Here is a 25848-nt window from a genome sequence, read left to right as displayed (position 1 = left end):
TTTTGAATTTTCGGTTTTGAACTTATAAGTTGAGATGTTTCTTCTTTTTATAAAAAATGAATATCCAAATGAAGTACTCATGTTAAATTGCTTGAAAAGTTCCTTATTTTTACCGCAATCATCCAAATGAAGTATTCAAGTAATGAGATTATTATTAAAAAAAATAAAATAGAGACATTAATACGACGATAAGAAGTAGAAATAGTAAAATCATGTCCAAATAGAAAGTATTCTCACAATAATTTAGTAATTAATATTGAATATATGAGATAATATCTTGGGTAGTGTATTGAACTTATTATTATTGACATATGTATAATGGACTAAATATAAAGTATAAGAATTTCAGATATCCAAAAATTCAAAGTACCAAATCCAATATCCAATTCAAAATCTAAAAATTTTAAAAATTAAATCCAAAACCCAATTCGTAATCCAAAAATTCAAACCAAAAATCTAAAAAATTCGGATTTCGGGTTTACTCCTACTTGAAGCTCTATGAGACTTCTCCATTGTTTGCCGAATAAAAAAAAGTTTTATATGACTTTAGATAAACGAAAAAGATTCTTATGCTAACTGTAAATACAAAATAGCGTTCTCGAGTAAAAAGATAAATAAACACTAAGACTCAACTGCTTTTAAAAATGAATTAGTACTTACTTCTTAGTGTAGGAGAAGTTTGATATTAGTAATTTTGAAGAAAGATTTCTACTTATTTAAAGTAAAATAATATATTTGTTCAGCTACTCAACTATTTTATTATGAGAAAAGGCACGATTTTTGTAAAATCACTTTTCGGCGACATTTGATTTGTTGCTACTATTTAGAAAGAAGGTGGAAAATGATATTGCTGTGCATTAAAATGGAATATGATTTGAAAAAATATCGGTAGTTCGTTTTCAAAACGACATCTATAACTAAGATAAGAAATCATAATTTGAATCGCGTAGAACTAGTTAAATTAGCTGTGAAACGACTACTATCGAGTTGATTTTTTTAAACTAATGTAAGATACTTATTAATAAAGAAAATTCACATAAGTTTTTTTGTACTTAAAATTAAAAATAGGCACTGGTTGCTAATTGAACAAGAACGCTCGAATTATTCACCTCATTTTCTCACCTAACAAAGTAGATTAGGCAAATAATATGTGGTAAAGCATTGATTAATACCAAGAATTTAGAAAGGTGAATTGATCTTGTCAAATAAGCGAATGATATATTTTTTTGACCTTGACTAATTACCCCCACTTTTAGATAGTGCAGTAGACATAAATTAACGTTATTAATTTCACAGGGTGTCGGTAAATTTTTGTCATCATTTTAAAAATCTTGATTCAACGCCTCCTCCTCCTCCTCCGATTTTTCTATGTGATTTAGCTCAAACTTTGTTTTATTTTACGTGAGCATTTTTTATGTACACCATATAGAGTTAATTACACTAAACACGATCCTATAATATAATTTAGTTTCGACACTCTTTATATTTTGAAATCAAACACTTAGATCATTATACTATGAAAATCCTACGCACACCCAGGTAGTGAGATCCGGAACTGAATACATTAAAATATGATTATAAAATTTACTTCTGTTTCAAAATTATCTTAAATTTACTTATTTATGTGAAGTTTTATTTGTGTAGAATTTTCATTATATAATAGGTTTAAATATTTTTAGAAAAATAACGATAATATCATCATATTTAAGAGTTTCGAAAGATAAAAATATTTTGCCAAATAAGTACAAATTCTAGTTATCTTAGTTATATAATTTTGGTTATTTTTCTATCTAATATTTTTTAAAGAATATATTTCAAAGAATATTTATTTTCTTTTTAATCAAAGGCATGAACAAGATTTTCAACAAAAATGTTTATCCTTTTTTCAAATTTCATAAAAATAAATACATAAAGCTTTTTATTTACAATTTATCTTTTAAGTATATTTTAACATGCATTACTCATAGGGAGTGTAAGTGTAGATTTGTTTATTATTAGGGGTGCAAGTGTTTGATTTTATAATATATAGGATGTATTCGAAACTAAGTCATATTACAAGAACGTTTAGTGTAATTAACCTTATCATATATTCTCGTTTCTTACTCCTCACTCCATCTTCTCTTGATTCCTGTCTCTATTTTTTGCTGCATATTTGTCGTGTTGATTTTTCTTCTTCTTATTGTCGAGTGTTTTAGATTCTAACTTTTTTCCTATTTTTTGCTCAAATCCGGTGTTGATTTCTAATACATCGTGCTTGAACTAGATAGATGTAGTTATTTAGTGTAGATGATGAAATTAACGTTGCTAGACTGATAATAAGTATTGAATGATCTAAATAGTTTAATAAAAAATATGAATAATTGAACAATATAGACAAATTCTGTAAATAGAACAAAGTTATGCACGATCGTCTTAACTTGTGAAATAAGTCAAGTTTTACCTAAACGTTAAATCTTGAAAATAATTTGTACCAAACTAGTGCTTCGTCTAACATAACTTGTGAACAAGACTAAGTTTTATAAATCCGGCAAAAACTTGTACACCAAAATTATAACCCGAGGCCATTTTTATACAAACTTATTAAATTGGACAAAAGTTTAACAATAGTGCGGAATAGTCCTATTTGTGTAAATCACGTGGAAAGTATACACTCTATCTCAATCATCATTGCATGATTTTAAGATGATTTTAATGAGGCAAAAACATAATTAATTCAACTGAGTTAGTTCATTGATTAAGCTAAAAGGGTGCAACGAGATGATAAAATTTCTTTACTTCTACTTGAGCTACGAAAATTTGAGTCAGCTCAACTAACTAGTTCACTAATCAAATTATTGGGGGCTCAATGAAATGATAAATTTTTTTTATCATTAATCGAACAACGAAATTATAGAACTTTTGATAGGGAGCGACTTACTTCAAATACTATTTTTTTTTTTAAATTACTATAAATTTTATGTCCAAACGCTACTTACTCATTTAACGGATCTTTTTTATTCGCAAAATTAAATTAATCAGACCAATAAATTGTGGGAGTTGATAGCTCAAAAATAATGAGGCAAAAGTGATCAACCGTTACAAGCCACAGCATACTGCCTTAACGGTCAAGATTGCGACGTCGTTGCATACGATTTTTAATTTTTAAACACAAATTGCTAGGCAAATTAGTACATTAAATTAATGCCGTCAGATTAACCCCAGTAAGTATGGTGTCCACATAACTGTACATATACACCCAAAAAATAGGAGATAACTTCAGAAAAGAACTGCACATAAAAAAATGTGATTTTGCAAAAAGCACTTTTTAGTTTACTCTATTTTAGAGCCTTGTTGTGATTGACAGACAGTGACATGGATTGAGAACGTCTAGGTTCTCTTCATGTAAGCTTTGTGGACCCTAAAAAACTTAAATTAATATAAGTATGCAAATAAATAAATAAAGAAATTTATTGGAATTTTCCTCTTTTCTTGATCTTGCTTTACTCATTCTTTTTTCTTCAAAACGAGTAGACCAATTTTCCTCATTGAAAAAGGGGTAAAGGTGGTGTCTTTTTTCTTCAACAATGAGTCAAAGAATCTAATTAGTACTGGGGTTTTAGTCTTAGCTGAAATAGTAATAAGGGGGTCAATTTTTTGGGTTTTCTTGATTTTGTGTGTTGTAGGTTTAACTAACCTTGGTGGCTTTGACAAAGTGTTTTTAGGTGTTTGCCATTTCAAAAGGTGGCATTTTGGTAAGAGGGATTGCGTCCTTTTGTTTTGTTGGTATCATTTTGAGATCAAAGTTACCTACTTTTCACCTTCCTACTTTCATTTCTATGCAATTAAGTTCCTTTTAAGATATTTTTTTTGGGTTTTCTTGTATTGAGGAAATTGGTTAAAGATTCTTGAAAACAGTACCAACTTTTCTGTTATACAAAGAATTTCCTGTGGAGCTTAAATCTCCAGAGGAAGGTGCTTTTTTTTTTTTCTTCAACATCATTTTTTTCTCTCCAGATTTTAGCTCAAGATTAGAACTTTGATGCTCTTTTACTAGTTTTTCAAAAAAATACTTGGGGTTTCATTTTGCTTAGTGTACAGAAGAAAATCTAGGAAAGAACTTACTGAGAGAAGAATAGTTTGATGAATTTTAATTTAATTGAAAATTTGGGGACTTGGGTCAAAAGGGTGTGCTAGATCTTTAAGCATGTATGTAGGTTAGATCTAGACATGTGACAGATCATTTTTATTATTTTTATATTGGGGGCTTATATTATCTGAGAATAAGGCTTTGAGCCAATGAGATCTCATTCTAGGAACTTGGTCATTAGTCCAATGGTTGTTCTGCTCTCATCTTAATTCAGTTGATATTTCAAGATTGCCTAGCGGATGGACTGAAAGAGGGATTAAGATGTTGGCAATGTTAAGGTGGTTGTTTTTGGGACTGTTGATTTCTTTGGTCATTATATCTGTTTCAGCTAATGATAACGAACTCTTTGGTTGCTGTGATGAAGATGGTTTTTGGAGCATAAGTACCATTTTAGAGTGCCAAAAAGTGAGTGACTTCTTTATTGCTGTTGCTTACTTTTCAATCCCTCTTGAGTTGCTTTACTTCATTAGCCGCTCCAATCTTCCTTTTAAATGGGTTCTAGTCGAATTCGTGTTGTTTATAGTTCTTTGTGGATTGACACATTTGCTCAATGGATGGACTTATGGTCCTCACCCTTCATTTCAATTGATATTGTCCCTAACAGTTGCCAAAATCCTTACTGCCCTTGTCTCTTGTGCAACTGCAATTACCCTTTTGACTCTGTTCCCTCTTCTCCTTAAGATAAAAGTCAGAGAATTGTTCTTGGCACAGAATGTTTTAGAGCTAGATCAAGAGGTTGTTATTATGAAGAAACAAACTGAGGCAAGCATGCACGTCCGTATGTTGACACAAGAAATTAGGAAGTCACTTGATAAGCACACAATATTGTACACTACTCTGGTTGAACTTTCGAAAACATTGAAGCTGCAGAATTGTGCAGTTTGGATGCCAAATGAAAGTAGGTCACAAATGAACTTGACACATGAGTTAAGCCCTAGTTCTGCAGCAGAATCTCATCGTTCGCTCCCAATTAATGATCCGGATGTGTTAGAGATAACAAAGAACAAGGGGGTAAGGATACTGAGGCAAGATTCGGTTCTTGCAGTTTCGAGCAGTGGAGGATCTGGTGAACCATGTGCTGTTGCAGTAATTCGGATGCCATTGCTTCGTGCATCGGACTTCAAAGGTGGGACTCCAGAGTTGGTTGACACTCGTTACGCCATTTTAGTGTTGGTACTTTCGAGTGCTGACGGTAGAGTCTGGAGCTATAATGAGATGGAGATAGTAGAAGTAGTTGCTGATCAGGTGGCCGTGGCATTATCACATGCCACTGTGCTTGAAGAGTCTCAGACAATGAGGGAGAAGCTAGAAATGAGGAATCGTGTGCTGCAGAAGGCTAAAGAGAACGCTATGAAGGCAAGCCAGGCAAGAGCTTCGTTTCAGAAGGTGATGAACAATGGGATGAGGCGGCCGATGCACTCAATTTTGGGTTTGCTCTCCATATTTCAAGATGAGAAATCAAGCGCTGACCAGAAGATTATTGTTGAGACAATGGTGAAAACAAGCACTGTTCTCTCGACGTTAATAAATGATGCGATGGAGATATCGGCCAAAGATGACGGACGGTTCCCAGTAGAAATGAGGCCGTTTCAGTTGCATTTACTGGTCAGGGAGGCCTCTTGTCTTGTTAAGTGCTTGTGCGTTTACAAGGGGTTTGGGTTTTCTACGGATGTTCCGACTTCTTTGCCTAATCAGGTGATGGGCGATGAAAAGAGAACGTTTCAAGTTTTGCTGCATATGGTTGGACATTTATTAAACGTCAGTGTCGGAAAAGGCTCTGTTGTGTTCAGAGTGGTTATAGAGACTGGAGCAGATGGTGGGAATGACAAAGTTTGGGGAACAAGAAGAGCAAACGCGACAGATGAATATGTGACTATAAAATTTGAAATTGAGGTTAGTCTTGAAGGCACTCAATCAGATAGCTCAATCTCCACCATTCACTTTGGTGGAAGTAGGCATAATAGCAAGGAGGTAACAGAGGGTTTGAGTTTCAGCATGTGCAAAAAGCTTGTCCAGGTTAGAATACATGTTGTTTTCTTGATTTAGTTAGTAGTTATCTGTAGATAATTATAGTTCTTGAACATCTATAAGAAGTAATGTTCATGGCCTGTAGTGAATTCGTACATGCTGGAATGTGTGTCTGTGTTTAGGTATTGAATTTGAATTTGCTTGGAGATTTAGGGGCAACTCTGAGTTGCATACTATATTTATCGTGGTAGAGGAACATAGTATAGTCAGTACGTGTGGAAGTAATCTAATGTTAAAAAATACAAATCACACTCTTAACTTTAGATTGTTTAATAAAATTTGAGACTTGTGAATGGTGCATAAAATGTGGCGATTGATAGAAGTGTGCTAAACATTTAAAACATCCTAAAGTGGGAAATGCATAAAATAAGATGGTCGGAGGAGTTGACCATTTCAAAAAATTTCCATAAAATGGTCAGAGGAGGACTGATGTCTTCTGAAGCAACAACAACAACAAACCCAGTTTGATCCCATAAATGGGGTCTGGGGAGGACTGATGTCTTCCGAAGGTTGCCAACAAATGCCAAACTGTCTTCTTAAAAAAAGGTTGAATGTGAAGGATCTGATATGAGTTGAGCTAAATGAAAGGAATGAGGATTCATATTGCCGACCCCAACTTGTTTGGTATTGATGCGTAGAATGTGAAGGATCGGTCTGCTCCCTTGAGGTTCAAGTTTTTGTTAAGATCACCCACTTAGTAACCCAGAAAGAAAATTCTTTTAAGGAGGAACTCGAGTTAATGATTATAAATGGATGGCTAACAAGGCTTCCAACTCAGACTTTTTTGCTAAACTATTTGATAGAATGATTTAATGAAAATGTAGGTCCCCTTTTTTCTTATTGACCACCGGGTTGCTGAAATCTCAGAGAACAAGATGCAGCTTGAGGACTTCTTCTTGTGTGGAAGATGGTTCTTTAAGTACTCTTCATTTGTAAAAGGATTAGCTTAAGAGGTTTCTAGGCCGCAATATGCTGGAGAGATGTCAAGTGTACATATTAACTGCCAAATGTTCCATATGTTCATATTATGCTGGCATTCAACCTCTTTGTGCTTATCTTCTAATGGAAGTATTTTGTAGGGAGAAAGTTTATGCAGTTGTCGAAGCCTCATCACTCGAGAATACTAGATTTTTTTGAAGTTTCTTCTGAAATTTGTTTTACCTCTAAATAAAATTGAAATAGCCAAATAGGAGAGATCTAGAACCGACTACCAAAAATACCATGTAAGCCATTCTTATCCTGATAAGAATAGAGAATAGTAGTGAGTTCTCTTAAATAGGTAACATTTAAGTTAGCTTCACTTTAGTTCCTAATGCGAAACTACACACAAGCATCTTTATTCAGATAATAACCTAAATAGATATGTAAAACTGCACATCTTCATGCAACAGATTTTTGTGTGTGAGAGGGTGGGAGGGAGGTTTTTTTTTTTTTTTTTTTTGGGGGGGGGGGGGGATATGAGAAGAAAGATGTGTGCTTAAGCATCCAGATAAAGAAGTTGGCTTCAATTTAGTTGAGTCCAAGGGGGTTGGCTTTTGCTGGTTTGTGGCCTTGACCTCATGTCTCCTAAGTCCTAACTAATTCCAAAATGAGCAGGGAAAGTTCTGGATTTCTTCTATTGATGAAAATATTGGCAGAACTTATCAGAAGTTCCAGCAAATGCATTGAGTAAATGCTACCTGCCCAGGGGCGGAGCTAGTGTGTAGGTTATGGGTTCGGCCAAACCCAGTAACTTTGGTCCAAGCCCTGTATTTGTCGACATTCATTGGTGTGTAGAAATTATTAATGAACCCAGTAATTTAAATTTGACTGGAATCCTGAACCCATAAACTTTAAATCCTGGCTCTATCAAGTTGCTTTAGAGCCTTAATGGGTGAGATAGATTGGGACTCCTTACTTGTATTTGTTTATGTTTAATCAGCCAAATAGGAATATTGAAGAAGAATATTCACTAGTTGAGCTTCCGGGCTGAATTTTTCGATGTTTAGGTGTAATGTGAGAAGTAGCCTATGACTTTGAAATGGTGTATACTACCGTTTAATACTCACACGATAAATTACTCATCCTGACTGGGGTTTAAGATATACCTTCATTGTCTTTGTATCTTAACTTCTAGCGCAATTGGTACTCCTTTCAACCTCGGGCTTCTGCAGACAACATCGGTACATATTGCCGTTTACCTTTAATTTTAGTATTGGAAGTTTGGAAATTTAGTGTTTCGGATGTCATAAGATCGAGGAGTGCTTTCAGTGACCTTGTAGAAATATCTGAATCAACTGATTGTTCAAGTTGATTTTTGCCGGTGTGACTACAGATCATGTGATTTTGAGATTATGACATCTATGTTTTTCAATTTTAAAGTTGTGAAATGTCATTGTAGTGTGCTTTTGTTACTTTTAACAATCGCCCACCATGGCTGAAACTAGTCTGAACACGGCCTTTTCTCCTTTGGTATGAGGTTTCATCCTTCGAATTGATTATATTCTCTTGTTTTTTTTTTTCATTGCATATAAGTTTCTAGATGCTGCATATGATACTAATAAATAATCCAGGCAAGAAATTTTTTGTTCTTTTCTTTCTGGATCTTACCTCTGCTATCTGAAGCAGTAAGTTGCTCATGAATGTGATTAAGTAATATCTGGATCACCACATTGCTTACTCTGACCTGCATGTTTTTTTGCATAAAATTTCCAGATGATGCAGGGAAATATATGGATGTCTTCGAACGCGCAGGGCCACGCACAAGGGATGACTCTTATCCTCAGATTTCAAAAACAGTCGTCTTTTAGGAAACGCATGTTTGAATATAGAAATCCTTTGGAGCAACCAATTTCCAGCACAATGTTCAGAGGCCTAAATGTACTCCTCGCGGACGACGATGATGTAAATAGACTGGTAACAAGAAAGCTGCTAGAAAAACTAGGTTGCCAAGTAACTGCTGTTTCAACTGGTTTTCAATGCCTAAATGCTCTAGGTCCTCCATTAACAACCTTTCAAGTTGTCGTTTTGGATCTTCAAATGCCAGAAATGGATGGATTTGAAGTGGCATTGAGAGTGCGCAAATTTCGCAGCCGTAGTTGGCCGTTGATCATAGCCTTAACTGCAAGTTCAGAGGAACATGTATGGGAAAGGTGCCTACAGGTTGGAATGAATGGTCTAATAAGGAAACCTGTTCTCTTACAAGGCTTGGCTGATGAACTTCAAAGAGTCCTTCAACGGGGTGGTGTCGATGGCTTGTGAGGTAATAGTACTACTAATGGTGAAAACAAACCTAAAAAATGGTCCTGGAAAACAGCAGGAGCCGGAGATCGGACAGCGTTAATCATACCAATATAGAGAGATAGAGCATTACATTACATCTTTGTTAAGATGAAACCAGCTTCTTCCTAACCATGTAGTTTCCACTATGTAACTATATAGGTCAGCCTGCAAATTTTCAGTTCTTGGCTTATGTTGAAGTGGGATATGTAAGATGTATGGATTCCATCATTTTTTTCCAAAGAAACAAGGAGAATGTTACTGATTTGAAGAGGACTTGTAAGCTTATACTTATTCCTCACACATGATCTCTTCTGATCTCAATTAATCCATATGACAGGCTTATGCTTGAAAATTGTCTCCTGGCACTTTGTTTAGTTTTGGTTTCCAATTTTATTACCTTTTACTAAAGTTTTTAGAAGTTTTATTCGATAAAAAAGATGATTCTTTTTCAACCAAATGCATTTCCTTGTTCATTCCTTCTAAAAGGAATGCCACATTTATATAATTTAACTTTAAACTGTCTCTTTTACTCTTAATGAGAAATTTTTATTGTCACAAATGTTAATGGCATATTTAAGACTACAAGTTTCTTTTAATTCACTTCTTTTATGGTCCCTTATCACACACCCTATCACCCTCCACTCAGTAAAGGAGTGGCAAACGGGCGGGTCTGGTTAGATATAGGCGGGTCGAAAACGGATAATGCAAAAATGAATAAAATATTTGACATGCCCATATTTAATAAGGATAAAAAAAAAGGGTTAACCGATGGTCGCTTCTTGAATGTGATCACTTTCGAGAGAATTTTTAGTCTCTCAAATTTGAGTCTTTGCAAAGGTAAAAGTTAAACCTATTGGTTATCCATTAAGTATCTATTTTTAAGTAGATAATATGGATCATATCTATATTTTAACCCATTTTTAAAAAATTTATTATCCGACCCATTTTCAGAATAATATGGATGGATAATTATTTTTTCTATCCATTTTGCCACAACTACCTTAATGTGTTACTCTTTATTTGGACTTTTATAAGTATATAGGTATTGAAAGAGTAAAGAAGAAAAACAAAAAAGACTTAGAGGGTGTTTGGCTAAGCTTATAAGCTGGTCAAACTAGCTTATAAGTACTTTTCGGCTTATCTACGCGTTTGCTAAAGTTAAAAGTGCTTATAAGCCAAAAGCCATAAGTTGGTCACCCCTAACTTATTGATTTTTAGCTTATAAGCACTTTAAGTTTGGCCAAAATTTTTACTATTTTATCCTTAAAATATTCCTTTTCAAAACAAAACTCCTACATCGATACTCATTGCCTCACTTATTTTTTCAACCTAAACCCCACATCTCTTCAAGTTTGCAATTCTCATTGACTATTTGAGGTAAGCAAATTCTCTATTCCTTTGCATATTTATATCTATGTGATTTTGTATTAATCTTTGAACTGTATGTAATAAATGAGGACATATCAAATTTTTGGTGTATTGGTTTCAAAGTGTTGTGGTGATGAAGACATTGTTTCTCTTCAAATATATTATCCTATTTAGGTTTATTTTTTTTTACTGAGAAACTTTTGTCAATTTATTAATTATTATAACTTATGATTATATGCTTATCATAAAATAAATTATATTTATCATAAAAATTATCTTATTTAATTACAATTGTATTTAAAATAAAATGATAAATATAATATTTTGTATTTGAATCGATCTGGAATCTAAAATTTTGAAGAAATTACACCCTTATAAGCAGGGGCAGATCTATGTAGGGGCTTGGGGGTGGTACGCCGCCCGATCGCTCGAGTAAAATCGTATATATGTACTAGTATTTTCCTCAAATTATTGAACATATATAAAGAGTGGCACCCCAAGTAACAAAATGACGGTATGTGCCATGGTTAAAGCACTGAAACTATACATTGAAGTCCTAGCTGTTTTGCTGTTATCTTCTTTCTTTTAAATTCTTTTAATTTCTTCACCTCTGTTATTTACTCTATTTTGTACAATCTCCTTTTTATTATTTATTTAAATTGTATATTTGCTTTCTTTTTCTTTTTCTAGATCTTTATTTTATTTGAATGTGATTTTAATCATTTCCTCTTTTTATCCATCTAATGTTATTTTATTAATTTTAGAAACTAGAGTGATACATCAAAGACATAATATTAATCGAGCTATACGTAGATTGAAGTGATGTATTTCCTAATTTAAAATTTTATTTTTTAAATATTTTTTAATCATATTAATCGAATTTGAACCTAGAGAATTAGACCGAATTGGATAGAACTTATTCGATTTTATGATCACATATTCATTTATGCATAAAACAATCTTTTAAATTGAATTGAATTAATTCAAAATGGACAGAACCGAACCGAATCGAATTAATCAAAAATGGATCGAACCGACCAAAATGTATACCCGAGTTCAATCTCTTCACTATGGCCGGTTTGCATTAAAAGCAGTGGCACCATGGACATTCACCGATTTTTTATAAGCGATGTCAAAATTTATAAAAGAACGGGAATAATAACTTTAATTATCATACTTCTAGACAAGAAATAACTTTAGTCTATTGGTTTTGTTGAGCCTTAAGTCAGAAAAGTACTGAATTAAATTCTACTTCATCACAATTTTTAACCGCATAGATTCTCTCAAATATTTACATAAAGAAAAAAGAGAGGTGCTAGTTGAGGTTTGAACCTCTAACCTCTTAGAGCAAAATCAAGCACATAATCGATATACCAAGAGACAAATTATGGCAAGTGATGTCATTTTTTTCTACTTTTCCGCTTCCTCGCAGTATTAATACATATATTTAGCAAAAGAATTCACGAAGCGGTATCGCCTGACACCGCTTCGATAAATATGCATTCGCCCCTGAGTGGCACCTGTAACCATCAAATTATGGATCCGTCTCTGCTTATAAGTGTAAACAGTTCTAAGGTTATTCAAGTCATTTTAACAGAAAACGAGTTTATCAACATTTTTTTATCAAATACTGCAGCAAATTATTATCAATTTCAGCACTTGTATCCAAACACGTAACTGCTTATTTATTAAATCAATTTCAGCACTTAAAAATATTTTTCAGCACCTAATGCTTATCAGCTACTTCAAATCAGTTAATCCAAACGGGCTCTTAAATACAATTCACACCTAATCCATAAGCCATTGATAAAGATTTAAATCACATTGATGTCACACCTAGTCAATTATCATCTTACAAAAAAATAATAAATACAGAATATATGTCATGAAATATATTTTCATCACTTAATTATAGTTGATTAACATGTATTTTAACTTATTACTTAATAATCACAAATGAATGTGATTTGGTGTACACGAAAAAATTTATTTTTTATCTCACACAACTGACATTAGTTGTGTGATACCCAGATCTTATCCCTACCCTAGGGTAGAGAGACTGTTTCCAAATGACCCTCGGTATCCTTCCCTCTAAGAACTCCCCACCTTGCTCTTGGGGTGACTCAAACTCACAACCTCTTGGTTGAAAGTGGAGGGTGCTTACCATCATAACAACCCATCTTGTCATAATGAGTACACGAATATGTGAGATAAAAAGAAGCCTCATACATGATACAACTAATGTCAGTTGTGTGAGGCACACCGTAAAATCAGTGGGTGTACACAAGCACCTTGGACCAAAGTAACACCCTTAACAAAACTTTTGGGTCGTTGTAAGTTTTAACCAAAGAGTGGGGTGGAAGTTGAGTAGCGCAGCCATATTTCTGAAACAAGGAAGAGTCAAGAGAGAGAGACAGAGGAGAAACAAGGGGAGATTAATGGAACCAAGAGAGGAAGGAGAAATTACTAAGGCAGGAGCAGAAAACTACTATAGCAAAGACTTTGAATGGGACCAACTTCGGCACGAGATCGAAAACGATCCTTCTCTTGTCCACCACTTGCTTCCTTTTCCCCAAAATCAACATACCCTTTCTACTTCAGAAGATTCTGAAGCATGGAACAACTTCCACAATCTCCAGAATTCCACTGGCAAATTCTTCAAGGTAACTAATATTCACTGTTTCTGTTTATAGTATCCTGAGCTTGCATTTGTATATTTTGTTTCTTAACTTGGTTAAATTTGTAAACATTATTAATGTGGTTGTTTTTCTTGCGTTGGAGAAGTGGCAGAAAGCCATGATTTTCCTGAAAGTTTTTAACTTTATAATTTTTATGGAAATTGGTTGCTGTTGATAGTGTACTGATCTTGCATTTGCATATTTTGTTTCTTAACTTGGTTAAATTTGTAAACTTTGTTAATGTGGTTGTTTGTCTTGAGTTAGGGAAGTGACAGAAAGCCGAGATTTTATTTAATGATTTGAACTTTAGTAATTTTAATTGGAAAATGATTGCTTGTTAAAGATCAAAATAGTTAAATTTGTACACTTAATTAATGGGGTTGCTTCTCTTGCGTAAGAGAAGTGGCAGAAAGCCGAGATTTTCCTGAAATATTTGAAGTTTAGTAATTCTAAGAGAAAAGTGATTGCTTGTCACAGATCATTAGTTAAATGTGCAATAATAGCCATAGACGTGGGAACCGAGTTGGTGCATTTGCCAAAAGTGTTTGTCAGTGGTAAAGAAAGTTTGGAATTTGAACCTCATAATTTGAGCTATAGTAGGATTGTAGGAATGTTCTTCTAGAGATAGATAAACACCTGTCCCTAGGATGATGCTCATAGTAAGCTCTGTGAGCTAAAGTCTAATCAACCCAAAAGTTAAGGGGAGTTGGCTTATGATTTTGAGCCCACAAGTGGACCAACCATACTTAACTATAAACTCCGCTACTAACTGATGCAACCACTTTCATATCCAAAAAGAAGTTTCTAAATTTGAGTCCACAAGTGGACCAACCATACTTAACTATAAACTCCGCTACTAGCTGATGCAACCACTTTCATATCCAAAAAGAAGTTTCTAAATTTGGAAGTAGTTTTGAAGTTGATTGTTGAAACACAGTGACTAAAGTCGACCACGGAGCTCCAAGCTCCATGATTTTCATTTTCTCCCGACTATGCACCCCACCGACTATACCAACCTTTTACAACCATCTTTCTTTGCTCCTTTCTCTCTTTGGTGTGCATCCATAGCCGAGCTCATCTCCAGAGCTTTGAGCTCCATTTTTCTTCTATCTTAAACAGATTCACCCCATACAAATCTCATCCCAATATCTGAACCTCTTAGCTCACTGAAAGCACCTTTACCTATAATGTTGAGAACCTTGCAAATTCTAATTTCCTTCTACCATGTCTAACTTTAACGTTGCATAAACTACGATGAATTGGTACTGGTATGAGGAACTATGACTTGAGAAATATGATACAAGGGGCTGCGATATGAGAGGAATGGTATGAGGAGGAATGACATGAAAGGTATGATTTGAGGAGCTATAAAATAGAGGTATTACATAACACCAATGACAAAGAGGTATAGTAGGAAGCTAATACTAAAAGCTAAAATATGGACACAACAACAAGGAAGCTAAGGTATGGGACCTGCATACTAGGCTGAGGAAGTGAAACACTAGAAGGGGAAGCGTCATACTTCAAAGGAATAATTAAGAGCTCATTCCCATGACCTCTAGGGGTTGTGTGAATGACCGAACTAGTGCCTTTTTTCTCACTCTTAAAAGGGTTTAGGATTGTGGGCGCCAACTTAACTCAGTGATGTAAATCTAAAGTTTTAGACCATATAAAAGACCTAGTCCACAAAACGAAGTATGTGTACAAATCAAGGGTTTGATGTTGCCTATCTTGGCCAACAAGCTACACTTGAATGGTTGACTTTGTATCTCTTGTAGAACATTTCTTTCACAGCCAAATCTCTCTACAACAGACTTCAAATGAAAGCATGCTCTCCGCTCACATGGTTAGCAATATGCTAAAGTCCTCTCAGAAAGCTCTCTATTTCGCCCTTCTCTTACTAGAGCCTCTTTGGACTTGAGCAATGAAAATTAATCCATGAGGCCTCCTGCGGTGTCTTGCGAGTTACACACATTAGGTCCAAGGTCTATAGGATTGGAAGCAAGCTTTTGTAGCTAAGTTACCAGGGTTTCAATCTCAAGTCCTTAGGTGCGAAGCCCAAGACATCTAATTTTGAGGTTCGAGTTTAGTGCTATTTTATGGGACTAGGAGTTTTGATGTATTAGATAATTGACAAAGAATTGAACTTAGTAGATATCTTTCGGAATCCTTACTTCAATAGTGGTGAGAAACTAAATGGTGGCTAAGGGGAAAAAGAATGTTGCTCTTTCCGAAGTCAATCTAAATAGAACACATGAGTGTGGTTTAAAAAAATTGGCTTCTTCTGTCACCACTACCGCTGTTCAACTACTAGAACTTGGTACAAAAATGTATTCTATGCTTTTGTACCATAAGAACTTATAGCGAGTTCCTTATCAAAAAGAACATATAGCGAGTTTAAACTGATAATTTCTTGTTCAAAAAGAAAAAGAAAATAAAAGGACTATTTTTCTCATCTCAACTAGAATGAGAGCTGGGGCATTCTCTAACTGCTACTGCTTTGGCTATTCTTCTCTGCTTCTAATTTCTAAACTCATTTATTTTGCTTCAAATGACATCTTCATGTTATTATCTTTCAAGACAAGTAGTCATCATCTGCTTGTTTTGGTTGCATATGTAGGTACTCTTGTGTTGACCTGATCGGCAGTTGCAGCAAGAACAAGCGTTTCTGTTAACTGTTTGAAAAACCTATATTCCGCTTCATGTCTTTTCTTAAACATAATTTCTTCCATGTAGGAGCGGCGGTACTTGCTTAAGGAATTCCCTGAGCTAGCCTGTTGCGGGGAATGCTCGACAGTTTTGGAGGTCGGATGTGGAAATGGTAGTACAGCTCTGCCAATATTACGGTGAGGAAGAATTTTACTTGCTTTGAGTGACTTAATTGTTTAAGCATTTTTTGGCTGAGGAAGTGGCAAAACTCTCTTTGTTTAAGGTGCATAATTATAAGCCACTAGTTCTATGATAGTTTCTTGTTCATTGATATTTTGATATCCCATAATTGATTATCTAGAGTGGAGCTATTCCTAAGTTGGCCATCTTATTCCTTTTTTAAACTTGGAAGTAGCCACAAAATTTAGGTTCAAACACGATATATGAGGCATCCATTCTCAAATGGATGAGTATAGAGTAGAGTCTTCACTTCCTATTCAATCTCACCTAGAAACAACAGTGCTGACTAGAAATAAGTAACATGAAATCAGATTTGTTTTCGTTTGGTGATGATGTATTTACTTTACCTTATTTAAGAGCAATGTTGAAGAATCTTTTTTCTTTCTCTAAATTAAGATTAGATTTATTCAATTTCATCTTGCTTCATCTCTTCGCGATAGTAAGGCTTACCTGCTTGTTCATTTGTTAATATTGAATTTCAATGTTCTATGCGAAGATTGAGAATCACATTATCCTGATCTCATTGCTGAAACTTTGCTTATCTCTTGCAGTGGAAACAAGAGCATCTCTCTGTATGCCTGTGACTGCAGCAAAGAGGCTCTTGAGAGGGCTAAAGAGAATATTGAAGCTGCTAATATAATCTTGGCTAAAGAACGGTTTTATCCATTCCAATGTGATTTCTCTGTGAGTGGATTTCCAAACTGGTTAGTCTGCACTTCTTGCCGTGAAAGTTTCTCTCAGAAGCAGAATATGTGCTCCTTAGGTTAGCAAATGTACCAATTCTTCTGCATTTTATTAGATATGATCTATCATTCTCTGCTGGTATAGCAAAGAGGTGGGTTTTCAAATGAACGTGTTTTGCTCATGCAGATGCAAGAAGATGCAGTAAGCAAGATTTCCCTGATCCACCGATATCTGCCAAGAACGATAGCTGCACTGGGGGAATAGATTTTGTTACCCTCGTATGTACATTCTTAATTATGTCTATGATTTGGGCTTTTTTTTTTTCAATTTCATTATTAAAAAAAGGCTCTCTTTTATTCACAACTGTATTGATTTCAACAAAAGTCAAATGTCTAAGTAGATGGTTATTTCATTTGTAATTTCCAGATATTTACGCTATCAGCAATGCCACTTCACAGGATGTCAAGAGCAATCGCAGAATGCTTTTCTGTTCTAAAGCCCGGAGGCCTGTTGTTATTCAGGGATTACGGTAATAACCTGACCTGAATATTAGACATTACTTGCGGAACATTGGCAATGTATCTCTTGCTAATTTGTAAAATTTGTATCTTTTGAATGATGAGGTCTGTTTAGTTTTCTCCTAGTATCTGAATTCGGGATGTGTGAAACTCAGGTCTTTATGATATGACCATGCTTCGGTTCGAGCCGGAACAAAGAGTAGGATACAGAGAGTACATGCGTTCTGATGGAACAAGGTCTTATTTCTTTTGCTTGGATAGTGTAAGAGATCTCTTCTGTGGCACAGGATTCACTGAGGTATTACTTCCCGTTGGCTACTTTGTGGAACTACAGACAGGAATTTTGGTTCCATTACCAATAAACTTTAACATATTTATGAACCTTTTTGCAGCTTGAGCTTGAGTATTGCTGTGTCCAGTCAGTGAATCGACGGAATGGGAAGATCATGCGAAGAGTGTGGATTCATGGGAAGTTCCAGAAGCCACATGTCTATGTAGGTTCATAACCCTGTGGTTTTAATGGGAAAAATGAACTTGCAAGCAGCCACATTAATGTTCCATGAGCTTAAGAAACTGAAAAAGAGATAAACATGGGTTGTTTTTGACTCTTAAATCGCGTCCTCCAACGAGCTAAATCAATGATGAGTAGAAGTAGAATACTTAAGTGTACAATGTCAGTGCCTGAGATTCCTTTGATGAATGAAAGTTTCAGTCCTTTCTAGCTATGCATGCAGAGAGGCACTTTCTCTCGTGAAACATATGAAGTGGTGCTGCGGTTGTAAGATGAGATATAGAAAAGGATGAGCAAAAGTTTAACAAGATGGTGATATTGTTTTTGTTGACTTCGGCTGTTTGTTATCTTAAGATTGGGGCTGTTTTAAGGCCAGGTTACACTATGGTGCAGTTTGGTTTGAGAAGCTTCCCAAGGGCGAACTATTGTTGTTCATGTCCTGGAGAATTTGATTGTGAAAAGTAAGTCAACATGAAGGCTGGAAGTAAAAGATGTGTTTTGTCAAATACAGCACCTTATCATTATCAGACATTCAGACCTGGGATATAGAGGATATTGACATGCTATTTTTATGGTATGAATGTATCTGCCGAGCTCTTTTTTTTTTGGCATTATGTCATGCCATCAATTCAACTGGTCGCGGTAAAAGTTTTGAGGATTCATATAGCTGATCCAACTAGTTTAAGGCGTAGTAATTTGTATGCCGTGTCATTATTCACTGCATAACAACTTTTTTAGAACTAATACATAACTTGCTAAGTTCTGGCTTTGCAGAACCATAATTGGTAAGTGAGAATGTGTAGCAAGCTCTTGTGAGCCATCTCATTTTTTCTGAAGAATCTTGTTCTTCATTTCTTCTATGAATTGGTTGAGATTCTTCTTTGAAGATCCCTCATCAGACAGTGCATTGTGAAGGACCATCTTTGTTCTCTCTATATTCTTCCTCAAATCATCTGATTTACTCATTATCCTTCCAATATTCTCCGCTACTTCCTCCCTCCTGATTAATCTTCCAGTGCAAAGATTCACACCAATCCTCCAATCATTGACCACTAATTTCCTATTAGTAAATTGATCTGTTAAAATAGGAACACACACCATTGGAACTTTACACCATATGCTTTCCAAGATTGAATTCCAACCACAATGAGTCAAAAACCCTCCAACTGCTGGATGTGATAGTACTGCTAGTTGAGAGCACCACGGCACAACCAGTCCTCTACCTACTGTTTCTTCCTCAAATCTACGAGGCAAAATGTTTCTTTCACCAGAACCTAGGATATTGTGACGTAGCACCCATATGAAACTCACCTTACTTATTAAAATGCCCTGTGCTATTTCCAGAATATCCCGTTTACTCATATTAGCAAGACTACCAAATGAGATGTATAACACTGTACCATCTTGTTTGCTATTGAGCCAGTCGGTGTAATCTGACTCTGGCAGCAGGCCTGTTGAAATTGTTCTCTTGGTAAAGCTTGCAGGGAAGACCGGCCCAATTGCATAGAATGGCTGCTTCTCTTGTATGACTGAGATAGCTGAGGACTCTAGCTCTTGCACTGTGTTGCAGATGACAAAATCTGCTTTCTGCGCATCTTCAAGACACTTGAACACAAAACGGGGCATCACGGTGCTTGAATCAGGATCTTGACAATATGAAGGTAAATCTGCTGGTTCAATGGCTTGAACTCCTGGTATGTATCTAATTGTGTCTTCACACTTACCTGGACAAAATGATTACTTATTAGCTAATTGATAATGTAATGTAGCCAAGGGTGTGGCGTAGTGGTCAATGAAGTGGGTTGAGAACCATGAGGTCTCAGGTTCAAATCCTGTAGAAACAAAAACACTAGATGATTTCTTCCTATCTGTCCAAGCCTTGGTGAACAGAGTTGCCTGATACATGATGTTGGTAGAAGGTAACAGGTATCCAATGGAATTAGTTGAGGTGAGCGTAAGCTGCCCGGACACCACGGTTATAAAAAATAAATTGATTATGTAATGTAGTCACTGATTAGACAGTACTAATAGCTTCAAGATATGGAGTTCTTACCATGACATCCGAAATGGCCTTTACTCTTGAGCAGGTCCATGTGATAGTAGATAGTAAGCACTGTTGCTGGTTCAGTCCAGAATGAAACGTTGAAAAGATTATATTTTTTGGCAATCGTTGATGCCCATACGTGGAAACTGTCAGCTATTATACACGAAACGGGCGGGTCTGGTTTCGAAAGGATTAGTTTTTCAATGAAGTCATCCACATGAGCTTCGAAAACATGAATAAGACCTTCCACAAACTGGTCTGCTTTGGCCCTCCTTTCAAAACTTAGTGGGAAACCATCACTAATTTTGGCATAACGAATGTCAAGACCGGATTTCTGTGCATGGGAGAAAGGGTTGTCGTGTTCATCTTTAAGTGACTGAGCTCTAGTTATGTGCTGGTGAGTTGATTCTGTGTTGACAAAGGTGATGGTAAAACCTTTTGAAGCAAGCTTCATTGCAAGATGGGTGAATGGATTTATATGGCCTTGAAGAGGAAGTGGTATCATTACTGCATGCAGCTTTGGGTGTTCTTCTACCCTCATTTTGGTATAGGAGATGGTTGCCTTGTTTGAGAAAGGTAAGTGTTTTATTAATATAGCACCAAAGGAGGTGCAGGCATATAGGAGCTGGTTTCCTTGTATGTTTATATAAGAGCTTGGACGGAGATGGTCGCTTTATATTTTGTGTTAGTGGGAAGTAACAGGTACCCATAGAATTAGTTTAGGCGCGCTTAAGCTGGTCTGCACACTATGGTTATTTAAAAAGAAGATTGTGGCTTATGTTCTTTGTTGCAAAAGGGTTGAATATTAATTGTCTAAGTTGGTCTTTGGCTATACCTATAGCTGCATTTATGTGAATTTGGAGCCTCTCCTAGGTTATCTCTTAGGAATTTAAAGATATGAGATGGGCCATTGTGCCACAACCAAGAGGTACTTATATATGTTTATACGCAAAAAAACATGTCTTGCATTCGTTTGTTTGGTATAAACACCGGATGCGAATAAATATTTTCCATAGATCTGTCAGGCTATCTAGAAGCTACTTGATGTATGGCCAGCATTCATTGTGCAAGAATGTAGAGAAATTGGACACGTTAGTGGCAGCTAGGTCATCCTTGAAGCTGCATTCATTTTCAATAATTGCCTGTGCATTGCATATGTGATGCCCCTTTCTTTCATAATCAAACTTTTGCTCTTTTCGCTTTTGATTGTGTCGGGTTGTGAATAATTGGTTAATAAACAGTATGGACTTGCTACTTTTTCTTTTAATTTTTAGGATGTGTTTGAACTCGAAATTTTTTATTTTGTGCCACACAACTAAATGATACTAGTTGTGCGAGGTTTCTTTTGTCTTACAATTTTGTGGACCCATAATTCTATGGATGTTTACCCGTGATACAGTTGAATTTATTTCGTGGTTTATAGACAAGCGAATCGATTTGATCCCAAAATGATAATTAAATTAAATTAAATGCAAGATTTAGCGTTGAAATCGAGATAAAACAGTAGATAGCATGGTTCCGGGAGCAGGGCTTCTGAAGGCATCAATATGAATCTTAATAAGCAAGAAATGAAATGTTGCTACCATTGAATAATGTGTAACGACATGCTACGAAGGCCATATTCTTTGTAACAGACTATGTAATTAATACTACTGAATATTTTTCATTGAATGCTATCAGGTGGCAGACATTCATTTGTACTCATGAGCAACATTCCCTTCGGGGGCTTCCCGGTGCCAACCGAAACTGCTGCCCCCGGTCTTGATTTCCACCTATGTTGCTTTTCATCTGTCTCCGGTTCCACGTGTTGCTCTATTATATGAGTATTTAATATGAACTAATTTGACCTTAGACAGTGGACCCAAAAGTGTAAGATATTGGTCTACAAATTTGTGAGATAAAAAAATATCAGTTGTGCGAGGCAAACCATAAAACTTTTCGTTTGAACTCCAAATCAATATGTCAATCCGGTAATTTTTTTTGGTTTTCCTAAGCTTTTTATTATTTTCTTTTACTTTCTAAAAAAAATGATGAAACTCTAAAGTGGAATTTTGAGATAAATTTTCTTAATGTAATTTTGGGTTTACTTTGTTCCCTTTTAACACCTTCAATCATTATATTGTTGTACTTGTGGACTATTTCATTTGGAGATCTATATAGGATATGATCAAACCATTTCGGATAACATTTTCTTATTTTATCTTATCTGTGTGCTTCTTGCGCCCTATGTTTGAGTTTGACGCGGTTATTTCTCTATCTTACTCTATATAATCATACATCCATATCAACATTCAAATTTCCATCGCATTCACTTTCGTGGATATGTTGGATCTAACAGTTATTTTCTAGAGTACATTTTCATAGTTTCATTTGAAAATAAAAGGGATTTTCACATTCATATACACTATTTAAAACCTTATTACCCTCCCTACTCAAGTTTCAATTTAATTACATGGTCATATACAATTTACTAATTATACACAAATAAGTTTTAAATGAGTATCCCTTTATATTAGGAACTGAATAAGGAATATCAGTTATTTCTTTATCCCTTTATACTTGCCCTCTTTCTCTCTCCGTCTCTCTCTCTCTCTACTCTCTCTCTCTATACTCTCATTCTCTATTTTTTTTTCCAATTTTTCTTCATTTGGTGTTCTCTATTTTTTTATGCTTTCTTGTTGTATATAGTTTTAATGAAATTTATCAATGGATTTCAATCGTTTTAACTTAGCAATTTTCTTTCATGTTGCACAATTGATGTTTAAATTGAAATTGTTAATCAATAAATTTTGAAGGTGTTTGACTCTCTACCATTGGTAACCATTAAAAAGCTTTGAAGCTTTGAAATCGAATTTGGGTTTTTAAAAATTATTATTTGTTTGGATTGAGTGTTGTCGCAAACAATTGGGAATATTGTTTGGAGTTTATATCTCAATCTTGAGGGTGTTTGGTGAAGATTAGACTTGATATTGGCTGAATTTCAGATTGAAACTCGAGATACTTATACATACAAGATACTTACGAGATTGTAGTAAAGTTGTAGTATAATTGTATGTAAATTGTATTCTGTTATAGTTATATATATATATATATATATATATATATATATATATATATATATATATATTTTTTATTTGAATGTTGTATGAAAGTTGAAAAATAGTTGTATAATGTATGAATCGTTGTATAAAATTTGTATTTAGGTTATCAATACTATCTTTTTACATAAAATTGTTGATATGTATCAAAATTGTATCAAGAGAGAGTTTTGATTGGAATTTTAGAGAGGAAGAAACACACACCACATACAAAATATATACAAATCAGATACAAAATATACAAAAGACATATTGTATAAAATTTGTATAAAAATTGTATTTAAGTTGTATGATATTATAGTTGTATTTAATTGGGTAGAAATAATGTATGAAAGTTGTAGATTTGTTGTAAATAAGTGTATACTGTATAGTTATTGGAAGAAATTTATTTTTAGTATGTATGAAAGTTGTAGATAAGTTATAAATAAGTTGAATATTGTATCATTAGTTGTATAAAATTTATTTTTAGTTTATATGATATTGTAGATGTATCAAATTTGTATTAAATTTTTACGAAATTTATTTTTTAATTTGTATGTTATTGTGCCATACAAATTTATCATATCTCTGTTCTGCTTACGCTTCAACTCCAACTAATCTCGAGATCATTGATAGATTTGTCCTGTTTGCGATATTCACCAATGTTACATAAGCTTTGAAAAAGGACATGGAGGATAACACAAATCTGTTCCGAATTTCTGGGATGTACTAGGTGAAAAGGAAAAAAGATAAGTGAGTTAAGAAAAGCAAGAATTCTACAATAAAAGAAACAATTTATATTCCTTAAGAAAAATCATGCTGGCAACTAAGGAATGCAAAATAATTCTACAATTAAAAGGAATAGTTGATATGCCAACTATGGAAACAACGCAAACATTCAGATGTGTACTTGGCAAGAAAGGATATTGCATTTAAAGTTCTGAATTATCTTCATATGAAGCGTTGCTTCATTGCCCACGAATTTTGACTCTCAATTACGGGAATTTTGGGTGGAGAGAGGTAGCAGAGAATAGGGAAATTGAGGGGAGGAGAAAAAAAGAGAGGAAAATAGTGTAACTAAATCCCCTAATTTAAGACACTAATAATGGATTGAGAGACTTTTAAGGTGTAATGTATATAATTTGTAAGTAATCCTTGTTTAGGGCGGATAATATACAAAATTAGAACAATTTTAATAAATAAATTTCAAATATTATATGAAAACGAAAAAATTCCAAAATAAAATGCACCATAGAATCTCATCCAATATAGCGTAGAGTCAGCTGAATCATAGCTACGTAAATATGTAAGTATGGACTTAACATTGAATCTATGTGCCAAAAAATGATGTTGACAAAATAATTTGACAAAAAAAATTTGAAAAGTTTTTCTGTTTTTTTTTTTCTTTTTTCCAAACACTTTTAGGAAACAAACGCCTGCTGTTATGTTGCTAGACTTCCAAGTGTCGTTAGACACCCAAAGTTTTGATGACCGGAGACGAGGCCATGTTATAAAATATGTATATTATACATTAACATATAAACAATATATATTTCTTCGGCTATTAATTTTGGGAAGACCACACTATATAAATTTCTCTTATATTTATATTATAAACTAATGGGCCAAGGTTCCATATTATAGGAGGAGATTGATAACAATAGGCTATTTTTGTAAAGATTCCCACGAAAGAAGAATTAATCTAAATAATCGTCCACCCAACCGCTTAAATAAAAACCAACTGACGGATGTACGATATATCTATGATTCATATGTCATATGTAAAAGTATATCTAATCAATATATGATATATATATACCAGTTAGAAAAAATAAATAATAAATCCGAGCGACTATTTGTACTAAAGAGGGAGACTTTCATTATTAGCAAGCTTTTAAAGATATATCACGGATGCTTAGCATGAACTAATGATTAACAAGTAGTAGCAGTAAAATATTTATACGTCTAGCAATTTCGTTTCAATTCAAATATGGAATAATATATATCCAACGTGAATCAAGCTCTTGTAAATAGACACGGTCGTAGCATATTTAATATATTTCCTATTTTTCCGTTGTGAATGAATCATTCTTCCATAACTTATTTAAATAGTAATATCTTCCTATTTTTTTGTTGGAAACCAATCCATTCCATAATGATTTTTTTCTTTCCATACATAGGCTCTTTTATACAATGTAATCCTAGCAAAATTATACTTATTATGTATAAAATCTGCTATTTTCTCTATTTTTGTGTAGGATATATTATACTATTTATAAATTTATTTATTTACCATATAAATCATGTATATCCAAAAAGTAAAATACATATATTTGGTGATAAATAATGTATATATGTGATATATATACATTATAGTTCATGTATTTTAAAAGACAAACCATGTATATACATGTAGATATATTTAGTATAATAGTCGTACATAAACAATTTATGTGACATATTTTGTTTCTATATTAATACAAAATTTATATTAATAATATACAAGGATAAATAAACCATTAAAAATGGAAAACGGTACCAACTATATTATACCAAGTATATATATAATTCGAATGTTATAATTGTATATCCGTACGTAATACCTTTAATAGCAAAATGATGATCAGGAAAATTGTAAGGAAAAAGTGAAATGATGTTCTTTTT

At 34.2% G+C, this 25848-nt stretch overlaps 3 protein-coding genes across 3 annotated transcripts; 2 read left to right on the top strand and 1 right to left on the bottom strand.

Moving 5' to 3' along the window:
* Nucleotides 1-3955: 3955 nt before the first annotated feature.
* On the top strand, nt 3956-9683 carry LOC104114791 (protein EIN4). The gene is made up of 2 exons (XM_009625322.4): nt 3956-6142; nt 8849-9683. Exons 1-2 carry the CDS (start codon nt 4388-4390, stop codon nt 9392-9394), a joined length of 2301 nt encoding a protein of 766 aa, XP_009623617.1. The 5' UTR covers nt 3956-4387; the 3' UTR covers nt 9395-9683.
* Nucleotides 9684-13155: 3472 nt separating this feature from the next.
* On the top strand, nt 13156-18640 carry LOC104114790 (uncharacterized). The gene is made up of 7 exons (XM_009625321.2): nt 13156-13446; nt 16198-16307; nt 16902-17113; nt 17221-17312; nt 17461-17563; nt 17708-17850; nt 17945-18640. Exons 1-7 carry the CDS (start codon nt 13222-13224, stop codon nt 18056-18058), a joined length of 999 nt encoding a protein of 332 aa, XP_009623616.1. The 5' UTR covers nt 13156-13221; the 3' UTR covers nt 18059-18640.
* A 103-nt stretch (nt 18641-18743) lies between these two features.
* Nucleotides 18744-21042, bottom strand: LOC104114789 (UDP-glycosyltransferase 86A1-like). The gene is made up of 2 exons (XM_009625320.4): nt 20117-21042; nt 18744-19787 (listed from the first exon to the last, which is right to left on the bottom strand). Exons 1-2 carry the CDS (start codon nt 20646-20648, stop codon nt 18886-18888), a joined length of 1434 nt encoding a protein of 477 aa, XP_009623615.1. The 5' UTR covers nt 20649-21042; the 3' UTR covers nt 18744-18885.
* Nucleotides 21043-25848: the final 4806 nt, after the last annotated feature.

The sequence above is a fragment of the Nicotiana tomentosiformis genome, chromosome 5 (assembly GCF_000390325.3).
Source record: "Nicotiana tomentosiformis chromosome 5, ASM39032v3, whole genome shotgun sequence".
Classification (NCBI taxonomy): Eukaryota; Viridiplantae; Streptophyta; class Magnoliopsida; order Solanales; family Solanaceae; genus Nicotiana; species Nicotiana tomentosiformis.
The sequence above is the reverse complement of the archived record's forward strand: the minus strand, read 5'-3'. Positions and strand labels throughout refer to the sequence as shown.